This window comes from Eublepharis macularius, chromosome 1 (genome assembly GCF_028583425.1).
Source record: "Eublepharis macularius isolate TG4126 chromosome 1, MPM_Emac_v1.0, whole genome shotgun sequence".
Classification (NCBI taxonomy): Eukaryota; Metazoa; Chordata; class Lepidosauria; order Squamata; family Eublepharidae; genus Eublepharis; species Eublepharis macularius.
The window spans coordinates 71,295,010-71,317,578 of record NC_072790.1 but is presented as its reverse complement, the minus strand read 5'-3'; the positions used below and the strand labels follow the sequence as shown (position 1 = coordinate 71,317,578).

General features: G+C 41.2%; 1 protein-coding gene across 1 annotated transcript in view; it reads right to left on the bottom strand.

The window, feature by feature from the left end:
* Positions 1–13,912, bottom strand: part of LOC129324215 (collagen alpha-1(XIX) chain-like) — a 141,862-nt gene extending 127,950 nt beyond the window's left edge. Inside the window, exon 1 of the mRNA XM_054971318.1 lies at positions 13,690–13,912. Coding sequence (XP_054827293.1) covers positions 13,690–13,912 — 223 coding nt within the window. The remainder of the gene's footprint in view (positions 1–13,689) is intronic.
* Between the last annotated feature and the right edge of the window lie 8,657 nt (positions 13,913–22,569).

The following is a 22,569-nucleotide window of genomic DNA, read 5'->3' as shown; positions in this document are numbered from 1 at the left end:
AAGGGAGGGGGTTAGAAACGAAAAATTAGGGGAAAATTGATTGTAATGTAAAAATAATAATGTTCTAACCCAATAAAAAACTTTTCAAAAAAAAAAAAAAAGGAAAGCCAGCCTCAAAAAACAAACAAGCAAGTATATACTTAACTTTCAGTCCTGCTGATTAAGATGAGCCCCACATACAGAGCTTTAGATAATTAATCAGTCAAAGCTTTGAGCTCTTCATAACTTTCCAGATCATTTCCTAGGACAACAATCTGACTTAAAGACATTTCCTTCCAGTGATCAAGTTCTGAGTCATTGTATCATTCTGCAATGAAATGAATCGGTCACTGATGCCACAAACTCCATACGGGGCTGTCGGTCCTCAGGTCTAATTTGGAGAAAATAGAAACTCTTGTTGTTTTCAAGGCTATGATTAAAGGCCGCTTTGAGAAAGCTCCTTTCACTGAGGAAAATGCAACAATCCATCTATTGTATGCTTGGGTGTGTGTGTGTGTGTGTGTGTGTGTGAGAGAGAGAGAGAGAGAGAGAGAGAGAGCATGCATGTGCATTGTACTATCTGAGACCTGGTTATGACTGAGTTGCCATGCTGTCCTGCACGCATGAAGTCATAGACATTCAGATTTCTGGTTGGTTCCCGATTTCTACCATCCAAATCCTATTGCATACTTTATGGGATGTTCCATTCGGTTTGATTGTATTGACTTACTCTGTGTAACCCTCCTTATGTTCCAGTGAGAAAGAAAAAAAATAATGCAAATACAATAAAATCTTTCAATAGCTCTGAAATAATATTATTTATGGACTAAGAAATTCCCTCGCTGCATACTGGATTTGTGTTTCACCAACATTTTACAACCAGGTGCACACATTTTAATTCGCCTGCAGGGCAAGGAAATGTATCTCCTGCTGTAATTCTGGGATTGCATTTATTCACTTGTGTTGCTGTATTTATATGATTTCCCCCCCCCCCCTTAACCAGATGTCTTTTATCCACTCCCAAGACTGCCTAAAGCAAGTCAGGGTTTGTAATTCTCCAAAATAGCATCCCAATTGCATTTCAAATACATTGTCTATCTCTTGTCCATAGGCCAGGGCCACTTTCACATGTCTCGGCATGGTGCTAAACTCATGGAACAAGAGCTTCTTCATGGCACGATTTCTGACGTCATCATGCCATGTGGTCCGATGATGTCAGAAATTGTGCCATGAAGACATCCTCATTCCGTGAGTTTAGCAGTATGCTGAGATGTGTGAAAATGGCCCAGGTGACTTATGATCATTCATCTACATCTAGATGAAAGGAAAACATGGGACTTGGCTTTCAGAAACCCCTTCCACCCCTTTTCCCTCCCTCCAACAGGAATTTGCCCTAGTCTCAATAAGTGCCTTGTTTGTTACTATGTGCCTGCATTTATATATCCCTTCCTTGGGAACCTGGCCAGGTTTGTTGCCAGAATTTGTGAAATAAACAGATAAAATGCTTTACAGCTCAATATTAAGTTGCAGATTCTAGTGCAGCGCTGGCATAGTTAGTTGGTATCCAAACTCAAAAAAGCTGAGAGATACAATTGCACTGGAATCCATAGCAACATCTCCCATACCCACCAACCATGAAGCAGTATGCTGATGATGTCCCCATGCCAGCCAGATATAGAAACAGCCATCTTATGCATACTGATGCTGGCTCACCTCCATGATATCACTGTGCACTAGAGTCCTCAGCCCTTGACTGGCAGGAACAGGAAGTGATGTCATGATGCTCTAGGAATTTTCAAATTCTATGGTAAAACCCATATGGTAAAACTATATTCCTAGAGCATCATTTCACCACTTACTGCTCTGAAACAGGACATCTAAACATCATTTCCCCAATCTGTCCCCTGGTTGCTCCACTGAGCAAAGCTTCAGGACAGGAAACATCATCAGGGTGTTCCCAACTGGAACCCAGCAAGTTGCAAGCATCCCTGTTGTACCCCCCACCCCCCCCACACACAACCACAGCAGAACAAGAGCAGTCCTAGTGCACATCTCCTACTGTACCAAAAACTGCAGCATGCCCTATAGGTGCCCTGTAACTACCTCGCTCCTGGGATCTCCACAAAGCGCTTCAAATCTCATCCTGTAAACCCATACACACAGGGAAGGAAGCATGGCCAGCAGGGCTGCCAACTCTGGCTTAGAAATTCCTGGTAATTTGGAAGCAGGGACTGGGGAAGGTGAAGTTTGGGTAGGGGAGGGAACTTATCACAGATGTAATTCCATGGGGTCCAGTCTCTAAAGCTGTCATTACTTCCAGGGGAACTTAACTCTGTGGTCTGGAGATGAGCTGTCATTCCAGGAGAAATCCAGACCCCTACCTGGAGGCTGGCAACCCTAATGGCCACTCCAACCATAACACCAGATGCCTTCCCAGCTCATTTGGCCAAGGGAAAGGTGGCAGCCTCTCCCACACAAGGGCTCAGGTCATGGGGTGGGTGGGGAGGATATTGTCCTAAGGAGCAGCCTTTGCAAAGCAAGGGGTCCACAGACACTAGCACCGCAACAACAGAGTGCACACAGGAGGCATTCCTTCTAAGAGCTCACGTGTAAAGCATTTATATGGGAAGGAGGGAGGGGGCCAGGGTTGCCAGGTCTGGGTTGGGATATTCATGGAGATTTTAGGGGTGAAGACTGGAGAAGGCAGGGTCGGGGAGGGGTCTTCAGTGGGGTATGATGCCACTGAGTTCACCCTCCAAATCAGCCATTTTCTCTAGGGGAACTGGTCCCTGTTGCCTGGAGATCAGTTGTAATTCTGGGAGATCTAGGCTGGCAACCCTAGAGGGGGCTGAATCCTAGCAAGGAAGAAACTAGGAATAAGGCTGTTATGACCCTTACTTTCTCTAGGGTCGATTTTGCTTTTAATCTTTCCCTTAACACCTTCTGGGTAGTTTGCTGCCACCAGGAATGTTATATTCCAATATATTTTATTTAAGTTTCCCTTTGGTAATGTTCCTAAGCGTCAGGCTCCTTCGTGGTTCTATGTGGCCCTGAGGATAGGAAAGGGATATAACAATGACAGCTACTCTGGGATATAACAAATCAAAATAAATTTTTATTTAGTCATGAAGTGTATCGGTTTCATAAACGTAGTTCTCAGTTCTTAAAGTTACTTCCTATAAACTCATTCACACAGATCTCTTCTAAGGCTTCACACACAGTTAGCCTCTTTCTCAATATTTCTCTCACAGAAATGCTTAAAACTCCTCAGACAGCACACAGCTGGCCTCTCTTTCTCTCATTCACAGAAATATTAAACCTGCTCAGGCAGCACACAGCTGGCCTCTCTTTCCCTTTCACAAACATGCTCAGTTCAGGTTCCACACAGGTTATATTTCTCTCATAAATCCTCCAATATACTCAGGCAGCACACAGCTAGCCTGCTTTCTTCTCTGACTCTCATTCACAGAAATATGAAACCTGCTCAGGCAGCACACAGCTGGCCTCTCTTTCCCTGACTGAGTGTCCTTTCACAAACATGCTCAGTTCAGGTTCCACACAGGTTATATTTCTCTCATAAACACTTCAATATACTCAGGCAGCACACAGCTAGCCTGCTTTCTTCTGACTCCCACTTTGCTCTCTGCACTGTCTAAACTGCATTCACTCTGCCCACACTCTCAGAGCGGAACTACAAGTGACAAAAGGCACAGATTGGACACTTGTCTGCTTCCCTCAAGTTTTGATGGGAAATGTAGGCAGCTTGGTGGAATGTTGGACAAGTGACAGTTGAAAAGTCCATTGGACAGCAGTCAGAGAGCGAAGCTGCGAGACCAGGATGCCTACATTTCCCATCAAAACTTGAGGGAAGCAGACAAGTGTCCAATCTGTGCCTTTTGTCACTTGTGGTTTCGCTCACAGTCATCAACCAATCATATCACTCACTCATCCCTCTCTTTCGCCCCCACTCTCCACCTATCTCACCAAGCATTTAAAGATACATGCACACATTTACTTGAAATCATTACAAAGGTCAAGGTAGGGATGCCAGGCCTACTGCTATAGTGAGAGGCCTTCTGGTATCCTGCCTTCTTGACCACCTCACTTCAGGTGCTGGTGGCATGAAATGGGGGAAAGGAAGGCCTGGCATGCTTACATTACTTCTGGTTAAAACTGAAAGTAACATAGCAGACACTCCGACATTTTGCAAAAAGAGACAATTGGAATCCTCTCTTGAGTCTTGTTTCAAACCTTACAATGGATACCAGGGACAGAAAAAATGGCAAGGGAAATCATAGTGCTGTGGAAGACCACAGACTTAGCATGGCCGAGGAGCCTGCTTTAAGCCCTGTGTGTGGTTAGCTATTAGACAGCCACAAAAAGAACCCCAAGCACAGCTGAGCACATGCTGATTGGCTGTCCCAGAATCCAGTCATTTTACTTAGGACCTTCCTATGTTGCCATCCCTCTGCTGCATTCATGTGGTTAACTACTGCTGCCTGTTGCTATTCATCCCTGCAGTCTTTATTCTCCATTTCTGGGACATGGGCTGAAGGGGTGGGCATTGTTGATTTCTGCTCTTGCATAGTTGCAGTGGTGGGATAATACACCAGTGTATCTCCAAATTATGTTGATATATATCTCTGAATTACATTGGCACAGGGACTTAGTTGCCATCCAAAGACATTTCCACAATAGCCTTAGGATTGTCCCCATCACATGACAAGTGCTTACAGTTCCAGGTGGGTAGCCATGTTGATTTGCAGTAGAAGAGCAAGATTCGGGTCCAGTAGCACCTTAGAGACCAACTAGATTTCCAGGGCATGAGCTTTCAAGTGTCGAGATTCCCTTCATCAGACCATTTCTCCATCGTTTGTAGGATAAGTAGTTTGTAGTGGATTTTTAATTCTCAGTCCCTCAGTTATAATATCTACTGTCTTGCATTTGGTAAAAAAAATGTGATTATCAGTCTGTACCTGGTAAGGTTGATGGCTTTCCACTCCAAACAGTTGAATGTGGTGCCTTCCATGGTTTCAGGTGGGTAGCCACGTTGGTCTGTAGTAGAGGAGCAAGATTCGGGTCCAGTAGCACCTTACAGAGAAACTGGATTTCCAGGGCATGAACTTTCAAGAGTCAAAGTTCCCTTTGACTCTTGAAAGGGAGTTTTGACTCTCAAAAGCTCGCACCCTGGAAATCTAGTTGGTCTCTAAGGCACTTCTGGACCCAAATCTTGCTCAAGTGCCTATAGTAGTGCTATGTATTGTCACAATGCTCAGAGGCTGCCTCAATACCTACCTTATCTAGAGGCACATGTACTTTATGTGAACATAGCTCAGCTAACTGTGGCTAAGCGGACAACAGCATGAACTTACGAATTTCAAAAAATCAGATATTATTATGGGATTCTACTGTAGCTGTGCTGTTATTCTTAAGATGCTTCATAGCTAATATGCTAAAGTGCTACTTACAAAAAAGTTTGCTTAAAAAAAGAAATAAAATATGAACCTTAAACTGGTCAGAGGAATAGCATTATGAAAGGCAAGCCGTATTGGCAACAGCTCACTTTTTATCCTTGCGCAGGCGCATTGCTGATGGCTGTGGCCTCAAGGCAGCTGTGAAGCACCTGCTTGCCACCGGGAGGGGGCTCACTGAATCAGTTTTTCCGTTGTATTTTTCACACAATGGGCATTGTTGCTAATGTGTGTATTATTTTACAATATTACATTTATGAGTAATCAATATTCCTAAGATAGACATCATAACCTGAAAATGGTACATCCTTGAAACTGCAAATACAGAAATTAGTTTTTTCTGTGCGAGATTAAATATTTCACTTTTAAAAAATTATTTTTCTGAAGATTCCTAATTAATGATTTATTTAGTTGATTTACTTAGAACAGATACCACTTGAAAAGACATGTTCATAAACAAAATTTATTTTATGGATTTTTCCCAAGACAAGCAATAAGATGGCAGCCATTATGGTTAATGCAAATAGATGTATAACTACAAAATTAATTTTAACAATTTTAATCACCCTTTACTAATTATGCCTTTTGTGAGCTGTTTTATTGGCAATATAATCCTTAATGTTCTATTTCTATTCATAAAATGTTTACAAGTGCAAAATTTACTCTTTTCTTTCCACTTTGGGGAAAAAGCATATTTTTGCAAGCTTTTAACTTTTTAAAAATTCTTCATAGTATGTGTGGTGATATTTGGTTTCATAACATGCATAATTAATTACCAGTAACAATATCAAGGGGACCATTTTCTATTGGTGATTTAATGCTTATACATTAATTATGAGAAATACAAAGATGCTAGATAGGCTACGTAGAAAATAATTGGTATTTTTTATTTTTATAGAAATAATGCATGGGAAATATATGCATTATTCATAACACCAATTTGCTTTCACAATAGGCTTCACTACTGAAAGTGAAGGAATTTTTTTTTGCCACTTTAGTAGACTTTCTGCTAATTTTAACTCTTGTCAACTGCCAAGTTCTAACATGAATATTTACTAATGTAAAGTAAATTATGGTCTCTTGGATTCAGCTGCCAATATGCATTTCTTGTACTGAGATGCCCAAACCCATGCCTAGAAGAAAACTGTGCAGATACAACCATATGAGGGTTGTCATTTCGGGAAGGAGCTCTGCCTTACTGAAATAAAAATGAACATACAGTTTAAATTGAAGACATTACAAATGAATTTTTATGTATGTTATGAAATGAGACAAGGAATAGTCCAACAGCTTCATCTTCATTCTTCTCGTATTATTTGCAAGTCTTTTCCTATATCACACTAGTTCTCATGAAACACTTCAAAATCTAGTAATGGAGGATGAGCTTCTTGAAATTTCCAGGCAGCTGAGGAATGTACCAGATCCAGAGAATATACAGCTGGAGGGTACCTGCACATATCAATTTGTAGACATTCCCTTTCCTTGGATTTACCAGACATTACCTTAAATATCCCCGTTCTGTATCTTGGTAGTAAAATCTTACATTTCCTTCATTGATTCCACTTTGGCCACATTAGGGATCCCAGGTCCCCCACTCCCGTTCTCTGCCCCCTGGAGGGCTCTGGAATGGGAGACAGTCTGGCTCGCCAGAGACGGTGGAGGGCTGTGAGAGGATCTGTCCCCTTTGGAGCGATCTCCACCAGCTCTGTCATTTAAAACTATGCTTTCTGGCTAACATTGCATCCCCCGACATGTGAAGAACTTGTGTTAGAAGTCTTGCGTAGAGAGGCTCTGAGAGAAACCCCAGTGGGATTTTAATCAAGTCCTCTGGTTTAAACTGAATCAGGATGATCATGCTGTTTAACTGTTTTGTCTTGCTTAAAAGAAAGGAAGAAAATTAACATAGACAATAAAAGCAATTAATTCCACCTGAAGCACAGTAACTCTGTAAGACACACAGATATTTCAGAAGGATAAATGCAGTGACATTTTGACTCTACTTTAAAAAAAAAATCCCTGACTTAACCCTCAAGGATTCATCTTTGGCTGCAAGATGCCAGTGTGACAGTATCTTCTTCCCATAACTCAAATACTTTGCCTGAAAGGGTATCACTGGTAAGAAGTGAAAGAGGAGACCATGGGTTCAGTTCCCGATGGAAAACTATATCCTGTACATAGTTTTCAAAAAGACACAGAAGGAAAGAGTGTAAAATCATTTAAAAGATCTCCAAGCAAATTTTAGGTGCTTTGAGATATTTTTTTACAAATATGAGATATTTTTTTACAAATCTGTTAATATAGTACAGTAAAATAAAAACAATAGAATGAGTTTTGTTAATAATATAACCAGGCACATTTGGGCTAGGATAGAAATCCAAATAGTGCTTTAAACGAACAATGATAAGAAGGTAAATAGTCGAATTGTTGTGGACTGTGTCTTTTAGAATACTAAAACAGAAACATGGTGGCCACAATATTTTTAACAGCAAATAACTGAACTGTCAGCAGAGCATCTTATGAGCGCAGTCCTATGCACGCTGACATTAGTGCAGTGGAACTCATTGTTCTATTTATTTATGTCATTTATAGCCCACCTTTCTCACTGAGACTCAAGGCAGATTACAGAGAGCGAGATGAGCACAGAAAGCAAAACAAGACTTCAAGTGAATATGCACAGAATTGTCATACCAATTTCTACATATTTTCATCCTCTTATACTGCTTTTTCCCATTTCTAAGCAAAGAAGAAACGTTTCTGCAAGTCTACGATTACTCTGCTCCTTGGAGTTTGCCAGAGGCAGACACAAAAACCCCAAGTGGAGACTAAAAGGAAAATCAAGCAGATGTGTGGGTGGGCGTATATTATGCACTATATATACACAGTGTCTCTTTGAATGTGCCAGACTAGTTGTAATTTGTTTTCTTCCCACTGAAGAAGAGAAGCTTCCAGTGGAACTACATATCTGTTTCTTCTTCTCATTAAAAAAAGTGCCTCCTGATTTTTTTTGTAACTGTGAAGCAAGATTTTTGTGGATAGGCTAGACATTTCATGGCTGATTATCATAGCAAAACAACCCCTCCTGAGTGTTACAGTACCTCCAAACAATAGTATCTGTGTGTAAAGTGCCATCAAGTTGCATCTGACTTAGTGACCCCCAGAGGGGTTTCAAGGGAAAAGACAAACAGAAGTGGTTTTCAATTGCCTACCTTTACGTAGCAACCCTGGACTCTCTTCCGAGATAGTCTCTCATCCAAGTACTAACCAGGGCTTACCCTGCTTAGCTTCTGAGCTTTAACAAAATAACAACAACATTCGATTTATATACTACCCTTCAGGACAACTTAATACCCACTCAGAGCAGTTTACAAAGTATGTTATTTTTATCCTCACAACAATAACTTTGTGAGGTGGGTGGGGCTGAGAGAGCTCCTAGAAGCTGTGACTGACCCAAGGTCATCCAGCTGGCTTCAAGTGGAGGAGTGGGGAATCAAACCCGGTTCTCCAGATTAGAGTCCCAGGCTTTTACCACTACACCAAATCAGGCTAGCCTGGGATATCCAGGTTGGGGAAAAAAGCAGTATAATCAGTAGTGATAATTTGGGGTACATGTTATCTCGCATGAAGAAAAATGCTAACTATTGTATTTGTAAATAGTGCATCATTGCCATTTCAGAAGCTGAGTTATCAATATATCGAATTCTTAACATAGCCAAATCTGTAGATACTTAAAGTCAGAAACTGGAGCCATAAACAGGCAAGACTCTCTTTTTATATTCAAAAGGGGAGAAGAAGATAGGAAAAGGGGAGGGGGCTTTCAGGGAAGAAAAAGAGGAAATAGTGAAGGAGGGAAAATGAGATTCCGTGCAACTCCTTGCAGGTCCCCCTCTTGTATTATTTGTTTCTTATTGCAGAGCTTGGCTACGTATGCAAATATAGTTAAAATGTGTCCAAATCATACCATCTGAGTCTGCTGCCTGGTGATAGAGTCTGGCACCAAAACCATAGTTTGCCCAGAATGCCAAAAGCACTTGGGCCAGCCCTAGTCAAGCCATAGTAGCAGCTTCCAACTGAGAAACGGTCTCTGTTTTCTATTATTCTACCAATCACTATTAAAGCTCCCGATATTTGCTCCTGTGCAAATCTTTCCTATACAAATAAAACTGAAGCTGTTCCAAGCAGTGTCTGTCAATTGGTACCAGCAGTGCAGTAAGTTAAATCCAGCCGCTGCTGGGGCCACTCATGCTGAAAGGATTACTCCCAATCTACCAGAAACCTAGTATCTCCTCTAGTGCTTCAACACATCCATATTTCATCCAGAATCACCTTTCTCACATCCATTTGATAAGACTCCTGATATCAGAACTGCAGCAAGATAACATTCCTTTACAACTGGTTAACCCAGCCCTTTTGAGGCTTCCAATAGACTACCTTGCAGAGAGAAAAGAATAATTGGGGGGGGGGGTGACAGGGAGGGGCCATGGCTCATTGGTAGAGCATCTGCTTAGCATGAAGAAGATCCCTGATTCAATTCCTGGCACATCCAGTTAAGGATCAGGCAGTAGATGATATGAAAGACCTCCATCCGAAACCCTTGTGAGCTGCTGGCAGTCTGAATAGACAATACTGCCTTTCCGAGCTGCTGCCAGTCTGAATAGACAATACTGCCTTGCATGGATCAATGGTCTGATTTGTATAAGGCAGTTTCATGTGTATTCAAGCATCTCAGAAGACATTATTTCCCCAAGATTCACTTGTATGTGTATGAGTGTGAGCAAGAGTGCAAACTCAGGAACTGATCGAAGTCCTCAAATCAAGGGACAAGAGCTCCAGAGGTCTCCAAAAGATGCCTTCAGTGTCTTTTCTTGAATAGATAACTGAGCAAGGTGGTAAGGAAGCTACTCAGAATGCACATTATTCCCTTTCTGTAAAAGCAATGCTGCTTTCAAGATTGAGAAGCGGGTGTTCTGACAGCTCAGTTCTCCCTTCCATAGCAGTTATAACCACCAAGGCAGATAGCATCTTAAAGAATGCTGGTGACAAAGGATTGAGGTAGCACCAAGATAGGGTTGTGAGGTTCCTAATAGCATCTGCCACAAACTTCACTCTCTAGACCCATTATTCTCCAGGTTGGCAGTAGATTCCAACATTTCCAAGGTGCCCAAAAATGGCCTCAAGAAGATTTTCACAAGAAAGGGAAAAAAGAAGACGCTCACTACACAAAAGTGACAGATCTAGGCCAAAGACATTTCAAATTCTCAAACACACCTACAAAATGAAGCATTACAGAGACAGCAGTCAGACTGACTTCATGAGATTGAAAAATCATCAAAAAGCATTTAGTCAAGTTGGCAGAGATCCAATGTTTTGTGGATATCAAGGTGACAGAACTGGACTACCAGCGTCACACTGGAATTTACTTCACTGTTTTCACCATACCCCAAAGGAACAAGCAAATGAGATGCATCAATCCAAAAGAAGCTCAACAAATGCCTCAAAAAGATTTATCATTATCAGTACGGTACCCTACCTCTTGGCTTAACATCAATTCCCTTGGGGTTTACCAAGACTTTGATAGCTCTAAATATAGGTAAAAGGAGGATAGAAGTCTTTCTGCACCCAGACAATATCCAGAAGTTCACCTTTAGAAACAAATGCTCAGAAGGATGTTCAAACAGCTGTCAATTGCTTGAAGGATTATAGGTCCGTCATAAATATAGACAAGAGCTCTCTGCATCCGCAGCAGCAAATAGACCACTTGGGAGTGACCCTGGATATGCTTCAGGACAGAATGTTCCTTTCACTAGAGAGGCAGCTGAAGGTGACTGCTTTCACCAAGAGTGTCAGATACAAATGCTAAGCAGATGTGACTCAGCTGCTGGGGATGCTGGTATCCTGCTAGAAATTGATGGCATGGCCAGATTCCATGTTCAGCCTCTACTGAGGATCCTTTTGCCTTTCCAGTAGGAAATGGCACTACAGTAGCACATCCTTATTCACATACTCAAGAATACAGCAGATCCCTTGATTTGTCACTGCAACCAGGTGGCTATTATGTGGTATCTTTCTTACGGAGTCCTACTAATGACAGTAAGTCTCTTCAGATGGGGAGCATGCCTCATGGAGGAAAAAGCACACCATCATTGCATACTTATTTGTATGAGTATCAACAGACTTGAACTGTGAGCCATATGCTTAGCACCCCTGGCCTTTTAGTGTTAGATCAAGGCAGTACATATTTTGATAAACACCTAAAGATAACAATACCTTAGCTGAAGCTTATTTAAGGTAAGGAAGGTGTAAGATTATCACATCTCCTGAGGAAAGTCATCCATAGGCACCAAGTAGACCCTTTCACGTGAAAGTTCAGGTGTAATAGGACAGATCTTCTGTCATCAAATAGGACCGACATGGCTCTTGTATATATTCCTGTTCTTCCTACTCTTTCAGAGATGTTTGCTGCTAGTTAGGATGCGTGAGAGAAAGATCATTTTGGTAGCACCAGATTGGGTGGGAAAGCATTGATTTCTGGAACTGCCAAGCTTGCTGTAGCACAGACACTGGATCATTCTGATAAGATTGTGTCAGCAGACATATAAGTCTTGTTGTTCATCCACATTCAGATCTGATTCAGTTATGATGTTACAGGCAAATTCTCAGTCATACATTGAGGCATTCTGAAGAGATGAAGTCCACTCTAATGGCTTTCCAGAGATTCTGCCAACAGAATGTATTTTGGTACCTAGAAGGCCTTTGTAAACAGGGACACTCAAAGGTGCTCATAGCTAATACTGTGGGCAGGGTGGCCTTCAGGCTCATGTTCATTATGAGACTGCTCAAAAGCCTATTGGGCTTCAGAGTCCCATGAAAACAGAGTTTATCCTCAAAGCAGGTGGGTCAGGGGTAAGGCCAATGTGGAGAAATTAGGGATGAACTGCCAGTAGTAGTTTACAGGAAATGTTGCAATTCTTTCATGTTCTGGGGAGCGTGCCAATCTAGGACAACCCTCACCTTCTGGAAATCCATCTGGAGTCCCTGTGAGGAGATGGCATGTCTCAAGAATTCAACTTCAGTTAAGTCAAAGGGGCACTTCTTGAGCTTGGCAGAGAAGTCCTGCTGGTGCAGTATCTCCAGAACATGGACTGAGTGTGTGGAGGGCAGGGTCCCTGGAGTAAATCAAGATGTCATCCAGGTATATAATGATGTTCCAGTCAATCAGGTCCCAAAACATTCATTGATGAAGTGCTGGAAGACTGCAGGAGCATTGCACAACCCAAAAAGGCATTCCAGTGGACGTAATGAGTACAGAAAGCAGTCTTCCACTTATCTCCTTCCTTGATCCAGTCTAAGTTGTAGGCCCCTTTGATGAACTGGGTCACTCAATGAAGATGGTTGAACAATTCAGGGACTGAGGCAGTGGATACTGGTTATATATTAGGATCTTCTTCAGAGCCTAATAGTTATTGCACAGGTGGAACTCCCTGTATTACTTCTTCATGAAAAAGACCAGGGGGGTGCTGCTGCTGGAGAAACTGAGTGTCAAATGAACCCCCTGACTAGATTTTTATCTAGGAGATCCCTTAGGGCTACCAGCTCAGGTTTTGAGACCAGTACCAATGGCCAGCAGGAATGGGTACCCCTTGAGTAAGGTCAATGGCACAATGATATGGCTAGTGTGGAGGAAGGGTGTTGACCTCCTGCTGCTGGAGCTGTTCTTGTATGGCAGCTGCTTGCTGGCTCAAAAGGATCACTTGAGCCTTTAATGCCTCATTTACAGCTGCCAGGTTCTCTATCTGTGAGGGTAGGATCAATTGTTATGCACTCTGCAGGCTGGCCAAGTCTGGGCTCCTTTGGAGTAGGGCTATTTGCTTGGCTGGCTAGGCTTGAGAGCATATACTGGAACTGGAGGCTTGAGGCTGAAATATGGAGCTTCCACTAACTGAACCAATTGATCCAGAAAGGCAGCCTTCTCAAGCCTCATCCTAAATAGGCTGGGTGTTAATCAAATTCAGATGTACTTGCTGGCACGTGTTGAAACTCTCGAGGCTGCACTGTGCTCTGGCCAGGATCCTGTGTGGAAGTACCACTCTCAGCACTCTACTCTGCATCTACATGGAAGTTGCATGCAGCCATTTTGGCACTTTGCTTCCTTTGTGCCACCTCAGTCTGGATCTTCTGCCACTACCGTTCCTGCAAAGTGAGAAAGGGTCCTGGGGGCTATGGGTCCAGATTCATGTCCTACCTGGCAGAGGTTTAGTGGTTATCTCCAAGGCCAGTGGCAAGAGCTCACTTTCAGGTTCTGACAGGGTGGCCTCTGGTACTGCCGGAGCATGGGCAGCAACTGCCTCTGCAGCATCAGGCCCTCCCTCATCCCACTGGTCCTCTTGGTTCCCTCGCTTTGGCATCTTAAGCTCTTCCACTGAGCCCTCCAAGTCAGAGCTACTGGGCTGGTCAGAAGGGATCATGACAGACTCAGAGTAGCTTACATCATCATTCTGTTTTATCTCTGTTTTATCTTCACAACAACCTTGTGAGGTAGGTTAGTCTGAGAATGTATGACGGGCCCAAGGTTACCTAGTGAACTTTCACAAAAGAGTGAGGATGCAAACTTGGGTCTCTCAGATCCTAGCCAACACTCTAACCACTACACAGTAGTAAGTAGGCAGGCTGGGGTGTCTCATGTAAGTCATCTGGTGGTTGCTGCCAGGCTTGGCCCTGGTAAATCCTCCATCAAAAGGCCAAAACAGATCTGGAAAGGGCCCTTCCCTCCACTTTTTACTGACAGAAATTTAGGCTTGAAGGCAAGCAATACTGTTGGAGTTTCCTAGCAACAGCCACTGAGGATATTTGTTTTTTTAAATCTACAGAGGCTGCATGTAACATTTTAGAAAGTTTTTACCCCCTCTCCTCCATGGTTTTTTTTTTAAGATTTCAGATTTTTCTTCAAACCTGGGACCTTTGGGAAGGGGTGTTGAAAGATCAGTAATTAAACAATGTGAAAGGCTAATAATGACAGAAAATAAATGCAAATATCTCAGTTCAAATGATAAAATTTTTAAAAATGGTTCAACTAAGTCTGTTTTAATTGGCTGGATAGTTTTGAGCATTTCATTTTAGAACAATTGAGTAGAACTAGGAACGGTACAAATAAATACAAAAATGTGATCACGCACCACACGCATGGAGTATTTTTGTACAAAATGTTAAAAATACTACAGCTCTTCAACTTAAAAAAAGAGATGGTTAACTGGAAATATGATAGAGGTATATGAAACCATGAAGGCTCTTGAAAATGATAACAGGGAGCAGCTGTTCACTGTTCTACACAAATATAGAACAGGGGGGCACCTGATGGAATTAACAAGCATACAAAATGAGTATAAAAAGATTTTTTTCTACGTAATAGGCAATTGAGATGAAGAATAATGTGCAATTGCAGATGACAATGGCTAATATATAAATGCATTCAAAATAGATAGAAAAGGATGGATAGTTTTTTTTAAAAAAAGGAAAAAAATGTATGTTTTATGGTACCAGAAATCTACGCCTTTAAAATTTTGTGGAGAAATTTTTACACATTTATTGTTAGGGGTTCTGTGGAACAGAGCAGTCTTTGTTCCATGACATGAAAGCAAGTGAAATAGGTTGGAAATATGTTGAAATCTTTGAGCCTTTGAAGTGCTGGAATCCGGAATCTCTGATTTTGATTAGTTACAGTCTAGTCCCTTTCTCAGAGTTTAAAAGTAATAAACAACTAGGAATCCATATTGATTTGCTGGGGTGAAAACAGAAGGACAGAGAGTGTCAGGAAGAGGCTCTCTTTTCTCTTTCTTTCTCTACAACTACAAATTCTCCAAGCATGCAGTGGTTGTATTGTACTCCTGGCCCCAGCTATATGCTCTTTCTGTCCTCCTGTTTACTTATCTTAAGTCAACTACAATAATGGACATCTTCACATATTGTCACTCACCTCCATACTGCACAAACCACCCTTCTCTTCATTCGCATAACAGTAAGTCATCAAGCCAGTGGCAATTGCCCCACGATGTAGCCTAAAATTTAATCCAAAAATTTAAGGCAATATATAACAGAAGCAAGCACTTCTCCATGAATAATGCTCTACCTTCAAGCACAGGATACTACCCCATGGCTGTTGGCTATTGCTGATCTACTGCTACAGATCTGAAAGTCACTGTTCTACCCGCCCCCCCTCCCCACAAAAACCCTAGGAAATATACAACATGAAAATGCTGAGTTAGAACTCATCAAGGAATTAAACATTACATGTCATCCTGACTTAAGCAAAGAGTTGAGTATTTACTACAATCTCTAACTGCTCCACAGGGCCCACCTTTTAAAGATTATGATTGGCTGTTCTTAACATGTTTTACTGTAATATAGCTTTGTACCAATATCTGAAAAATTTCACTTAAACTGGTCACCTCACTTATTATTTGAACTTCTGACCTCTCTCTTCAACCATTATTTGTAACTGCTGTTCTGTTTCCGACACACAAGGAGTTCACACTTTGAAATTATACGACTGGATTCTCACATACCTTTCTACCTCTTTTCCCCCTTACACAGATTTATACTTTAAAGGTTCATGGTATAATTCTCTGACTGCCAGCTCCTCCCCACCTCTTGTATCTCCCCCTTAATTTAGACTCCTAGTTTGATCTCCATATATCTGAAGAAGTGAGCAACAGGAATCATGAAAGCTCATCTAGAAAAAAATGTTGCTAATCTTTAAGTTGCCACTGGACTTTTAATATGGCTTCCCCTTTACAATCATGTGGACTATTGCGTATGCAGTCCCAAAACTGTACTCAATATATAGAGGAAAACCAGATCATATCACTGTTGTGTGAAATCCAATGCACTGAGGAAGCTGCAAATTCTTTATTGCAGCCTTTCTCTTCTATGGGGCTCATTTAGAAGAATTTAATTTTTGCCTTTTTCTGTTCTGTTGTAAAATTCGGCAGAGTGATTTAAAGAGTTTGGGACTTTACAGTTTAAAAGCAGACAACAAAAGAGTAACATGAGAGAGATTTACAAAATTAGTCAGAGTGTGGAGAAAGTAGAAAGTATGCACCCTTTCTCATCATACTAGGATTAAGTGAAGGTAATGGGCAATACCATTGGGCATAGTGGTAGCCTTGATGACTTTAAAAGGGAATTAGATTCAAGGAATTAGATTCAATTAGATTCTAAGTCCACCAGTGGCGACTGGTCATTGGCCATTTCCATACACGTTGAATAATGCACTTTCAATGCACTTTCGCAATCCTTTTGAAGTGGATTTTTTGTTCCACACATGGAAAATCAGTTTCAAATGTTCACTAAAGCGTATTGAAAGTGGATTATCCAACGTGTGTGGAAGCAGCCATGGTGTCTAAACAGACTGTCCATAATCAGAGGAAGTGAAGCTCAGAGGCATCATTGAGGAAGGCTTGGCCTCTATGCCCTGTTCGTTGGTCTTCCAGGACAAGTTGTTGGCCACTGTGGGTAAAAGGATGCATTTGACAGGTCTTGATTAGTTATTTTGGTCCATTTTCTGTAGCATGGTGTGGCTGGTACTGTGCGGTTAAAGAATGGGGGTGAGACTCATATATAGTTGGCCTTGCCTTGGGGCAGGAATCTGACTTGATTCTCAGAGCTGAGAAATAAGCTGTTGTGTGCTTTGCATAATATTCCCCTTTGTTTGTGGGTTCCAGGAGTGGGGTACTTATGCTCCTAAACCCTGATGGGTCCTTAGGATAACATTCAGCAGAACCAGTTATGCTTATAGCAACCTCCTTTCATTGACAACAGAACATAAATACACAACTATTTAACTGCAAGGCAGGAAAGCTGTCACTGCTTTCTTCAAACTAGCACACAACACTTCTTCAAAAATCTTCACAAGATAGGCCTATTTGAATACTAGAGAGGGAATTCTACCCTTCCACCCAATTACACAACATAATGTTTTGAACAAAACTTTGGTTAACTGTTTTCCATCAGCTTAGTACACAAATGCCTGTCATTTTTGAAGTAAACAGGGATAGGGAATTGGACAGGGAGGCTGTAGATTGCATACCTTCCAATATTTCCTAGATTTAAGCAGGGACACGTGTTTTTATAATACCCATAATCTTGTGGCAAAGATTGCTCCCTGAGTGCAGCCCCTTCACTCTTCACATATTGCTGAAGGTTTGTCTCTATCAGTTATATGCTGTATTCATTTATTCTGAAATAGCCTAGCAAAATGAGGTCATATCACCTCAGCTAAGCCCCAGAAAATGCAATTGGGGGAGATAAAAAAAGTAGAATTGTTGTTTAACCTATTATCTTCTCTATCCCTGAAAACATGGCAAGGAAATGTGGTTGAGTGAACAAATGTGAAGAACAGCACTTCTGTACCATGAATAATTGTGTGGGAAGAGGGATTTTCAACAGGTGCAGCTTGTTGTACGGTGGTGACAAAACAGGCATCTGCTGAACTTCCTGAGTTGACACATCCACTGTGCAATCCTAGGTGGAGTTATTCCAGTCTAGATACATTGATTTCAACGGGTTTAGGATGGAAATACGGGACAATACTGCCAGCAACCCTAAAAGGAATTGTGCTTTAGGATGCACCATTTTACACATACAGAATGAATTATCCTTTCAATAGTTACAAACCCAATCATGTTTGGAATCAAAGGTACAGTATACCATTAGGAGTTAAGCAAAATGAGGACCAGTGTGTCCTCAACTGCATAATTTATGTGCTAATATTTATAGAACTGTATGGTTAAAAGGCAGACAGGAGTTAGATTTCAGGATAAGACTTGATAGTTCATTTTTCTTGTTGAAAATTGGTTGTTTGTATATATTGCTAAATTGTGTATAGTGGTTGTATTTGAGTGAGGATATTTCACAACATCTAGTACAACGAGAGAGCTTGGATGCAGACAGGGTTAAATGTGGCAATGAAGGAGGTCTTGGGTAATCAGCTCTGGTGATTAGCTCTGTATTCTAAATACCTATATCCAAAAGAAGCACACTAAAGTAATAAAAAAGATCAGTGGGAATCAAAGGAACTAGGAAGAAAGTGATTTTATTCCTTTGACCAGTTGTTACCCACCCTCAACAAACTAATCTTTGGCAGAGGGCTTAAAGAAAGTTTGTTTGAGCTCCCCTCCTAACTTAAACTTCATTTTCTTTGAAGCATCATAGTAGGGAAATGGGACGATACTGGACTGTAAGTGATATTGGACTGTACGTGAGTGGACCTTGGAGAGACTGGACAGTGGTCATAGAGTTCTAATGGTGCAGCAATGGCCTTCTTATTCAGTTGTCCCTCCTGTGGGGATGTGAAACCAAAGAAAGAAAGAAAGAAAGAAAGAAAGAAAGAAAGAAAGAAAGAAAGAAAGAAAGAAAGAAAGAAAGAAAGAAAGAAAGAAAGAAAGAAAGAAAGAAAGAAAGAAAGAAAGAAAAAGATCCCTCTTTCCAAGGACTCCCCCTCGCCAATGTTTCCAATGGCAATATTGGGAAATTTGGGGCAGCACTGAAAAAACACTCATATGAAATATTTTATTTAAGTGAAATTTTTTTTTAAGACAAGGTTTTACTCACTTAAAATATCTAGCATAAACATTTATGTAAGACAACCTACAGCATTGGGGGGAGGGCTGCAAGCACTCTCAGATCACATGACATCCCCTCTGTATCCTCCTGCCTATATTGTTTCCTCTTTCCTTCTTTCAGAATGCAAAAATAAAGACACATTTGCTAAAGAAGCACAGAATGCAGCTGTTTGCAATTCTCTAAGGTACTGGGCCTATATGCAATTTTGCAATTTCTAAAAAAATAATAATGCCATCATAAGCATAGTTGTCAAGGCATTTATACTTTTAAATTCCATAAATATGCAAATTAATACAATATAATATGCTAAGTTATAAATGATGCACCGTATGCAAATTATTACAAGATAATATGCTAAGTTATAAATGATACATCATAAGTTGTTATAGCAACATAATTTCAGTTTGATAGGAAAGTAAATATTTTACATATTTCAATTTTTCTCAAAATTTCTAGGTTTTTCCTAAAACAAAAATGAAAAAATTTTTTTTCAGGGCTTCACAATTTTCACAAGCATTACATTTTTATCTACATGCCATCTGTACTCTCTTCCCCTCAGCCAACACAGCCTGCACCATGACAGGCCCTGGTATAGCATCGGCATGCTGCCCTCTACTGCTAGTAATGTTTCCAGGTGGCATGCTTGAAGGGTTATATTAAATAAATAAAAGGATTATTTTGCCCTCTTATTTTTTTTTCCTGCAAGAATAAGTAGAGACCTTCTCCTACATCACCTCCCTGCCCCTGGGAACCATTTAGACATGCAGACAACACACAATAAATATAAATAAGAATTATGATTACAAAGTAAATTTGAAAAAAAAAATAGAATCCCGAAAAGACAAGTATCGCTGACAAGAGTTAGCTACACAAAGTCAGGAATATCTATTTTCTCCATGTTTTTAATGAAGACCTCTATGTAACTAGAAAGCTTGCAGGCTGTGCAGACATTCAGAGTGATATAGAAGTAGCATGTCAGATTAAGAATGAAGAGAAGTGGGTCACCAGTTTGCCAAGACATTAACTGGTTAACATTTGGTCAGGTTCTATCACTCAGCCTAGCTTATCTAACAAGGGTAAAATAGCAGGGGGAGGGGGGTTCAACTATGTATGGCACCCCGAACTCTGTGAAGTAAGGTTGGAATAAATATATAAAAATAAATAAATGACATTATGTTGCCTCTGGCAGATGATTCAGTCTCTTAATGCATCTTTAGAAAAAGCTTATTTGCAATTTTACTTGGCTTGGTAGGTTTCAAAATGGTGGTCAGTTATCAAATGATGCATGTTTAGAAATTCTTTCTTTTAGATATGACTTTGGTATTAGAATGACTTTACTGATCCCCTGTGGAAAAACTACCAATATCACTCAGTGGTCAATTATAAACTCTAGTATTGTGTGATAAAATACAATTGTGGCAGCAGACCCAGGACTGCACTCACGTTTTGAGGCTTTGTTTCCAATGCATAACGGTGTGTTACATCAATCTGCAGTAGACATAGAGTGGCACTTTAACCTCAAAAAACTCAGCTATAGTTCCATATGGAACTAGAGTTTTGGATAAAACACTGGAAGCATTTCATGATTGGTTTCTATATGTGTGGGTGTGTTTGATCATAAATAGTTTACAATTGACCACTGAGGAAGGCCCGAGGGCCGAAACACTTCTGGTCGGTTTTTGTACTGCACCATGGTCTGTTTGTATTGGTCATTGCACTGTACCATCATTTGTACATTGGGAATGTTCTAGCAAGTTTTAGCATATGTATGTAACCTGCCATTCAGGCCTTATGTTTTAAATTTGTTTTTAATCTATATGTGCACATTTTGAATAAATAATTTCTAAATATATTTTATTTTAGGTTGCAACTTGATCCCTCTATTTTGTTCCCTTGCAAGTTTACAGTGACCCCATGTAAAAATGCTAAGGATCTGAGGATCCGTCCCTTGGAAATACGTTTTTGCACTGTGGTAGAACTATAAAGCATGAGATACATGATGGTTTTGCTGCTGTCTGTAGAGTAAGACATGATCTACAATATGACAGTAATTTTATTTTGTTTAAAGGTAAAAATCATATGAATTCATGAGGATTAATGCCTCGTATTTAGGTTTTGGTGCTGTGGTGCTGTCATGAATTTCTATATCTGTTTTTTAATGGTTCAGTTTATGAAACTGGCTGTTATATATGATCAGATGCTAGATTTGTGGGTGTTCTATTTTTTTTAACTATAGGATACCTTTGAACCATGTTTTTGCACTGTGGCTTCCCAACAAAGTGGTGGATGCATGATTTTTGTGGTTCAGTCTGTGACTAGGGACATGATACGTAATTGTAAGGTGTATTTTGGGTGATGTCATGCACAAATACAGAGGATCCATGAGGATCTCTGCCTTGGAACCACATTTTTGCACCGTGGTGGCACCACAAAGTATTGGGTGTGATTTTTGTGATTCAATCTGTGGCTATGGACATGATATGGGACTGTATGGTCAGTTTTTGGTGACCCCGTGTAAAAATCCAGGGAATGCATCAAGATCCATGCTTTAGAACCATGGTTTTGAGTTGTGGAAGCCCCACGAAGCTGACTGTGCATTTCCCCCCTGAAAACTGTGGCTATGGGCATGGTATGGGATTGTATTGTGAATTTTGGGTGACCCTATGTAAAAATCCAGAGGATCTATGCTTTCCTATGACATTTGGGCATCAGGGTTGTGCCACATAGTGGTGGGTGAGTGTTTTGGTGCTTTCTGCAGACTAAGACATGATCTATAATATGACGGTCTTTTTGTTTCAATATAAAATTATATGAATTCATGAGGATCTGCTTAAAATCATCTGGAGCCGACTTTTACCCACTTCCGCGCCCACCTATATATACGGCTTCAGGTGAGCGACGCTCTTAACGCAGAGGCTGGAAGCAATGGCGCTGCTAGCGGCTGTCTCAAACCCTGCCACAGGCTGGTACCTCTTTGGCGCTGCTTTGCTGGTAGGCAGCTCCTTCTTACCGTCCTTGCGGCTGGGACTGGCAGCCAGTATCTTTGCCAGCCACATTTCCTATGGTGATCAGACCTGGCTTTTCAGGTGCTTCAGTAATACGAAAATAACCCGAACAAGCGCTCTTCAGAAATAATTGACTCTTCACGCTACTCAAAGCAAAATTTTGTAGTCTGTTCCCTCACCCCCAAAGTGAAAAAAGCAGGCCCGCTCGCCTTTCACACCAAATTTCTGCGCCGCCGTTTGCAGCAGGCACAACGTTCCCACTACTCGTTGAATCTTGCAGCAGAAAAAACCCATTAAGGTGGAGGGAGGGGAAGAGAAGAGCACTATTGAGCTATGCCGTACTCTCATTGGCTGGCTAGGCAGCGGCGGCAGCCAATCGCGACGCACCTAAGCAACATTGTTGGCCGTTTCCTTGGTGACCGCCCTTGGTCTGGCCCCCTTTTTCTCCCGTCGATCCGCTTCCCCTCTGTTGGCTCCGCCTTCCTCTTGACGGCGTTGTT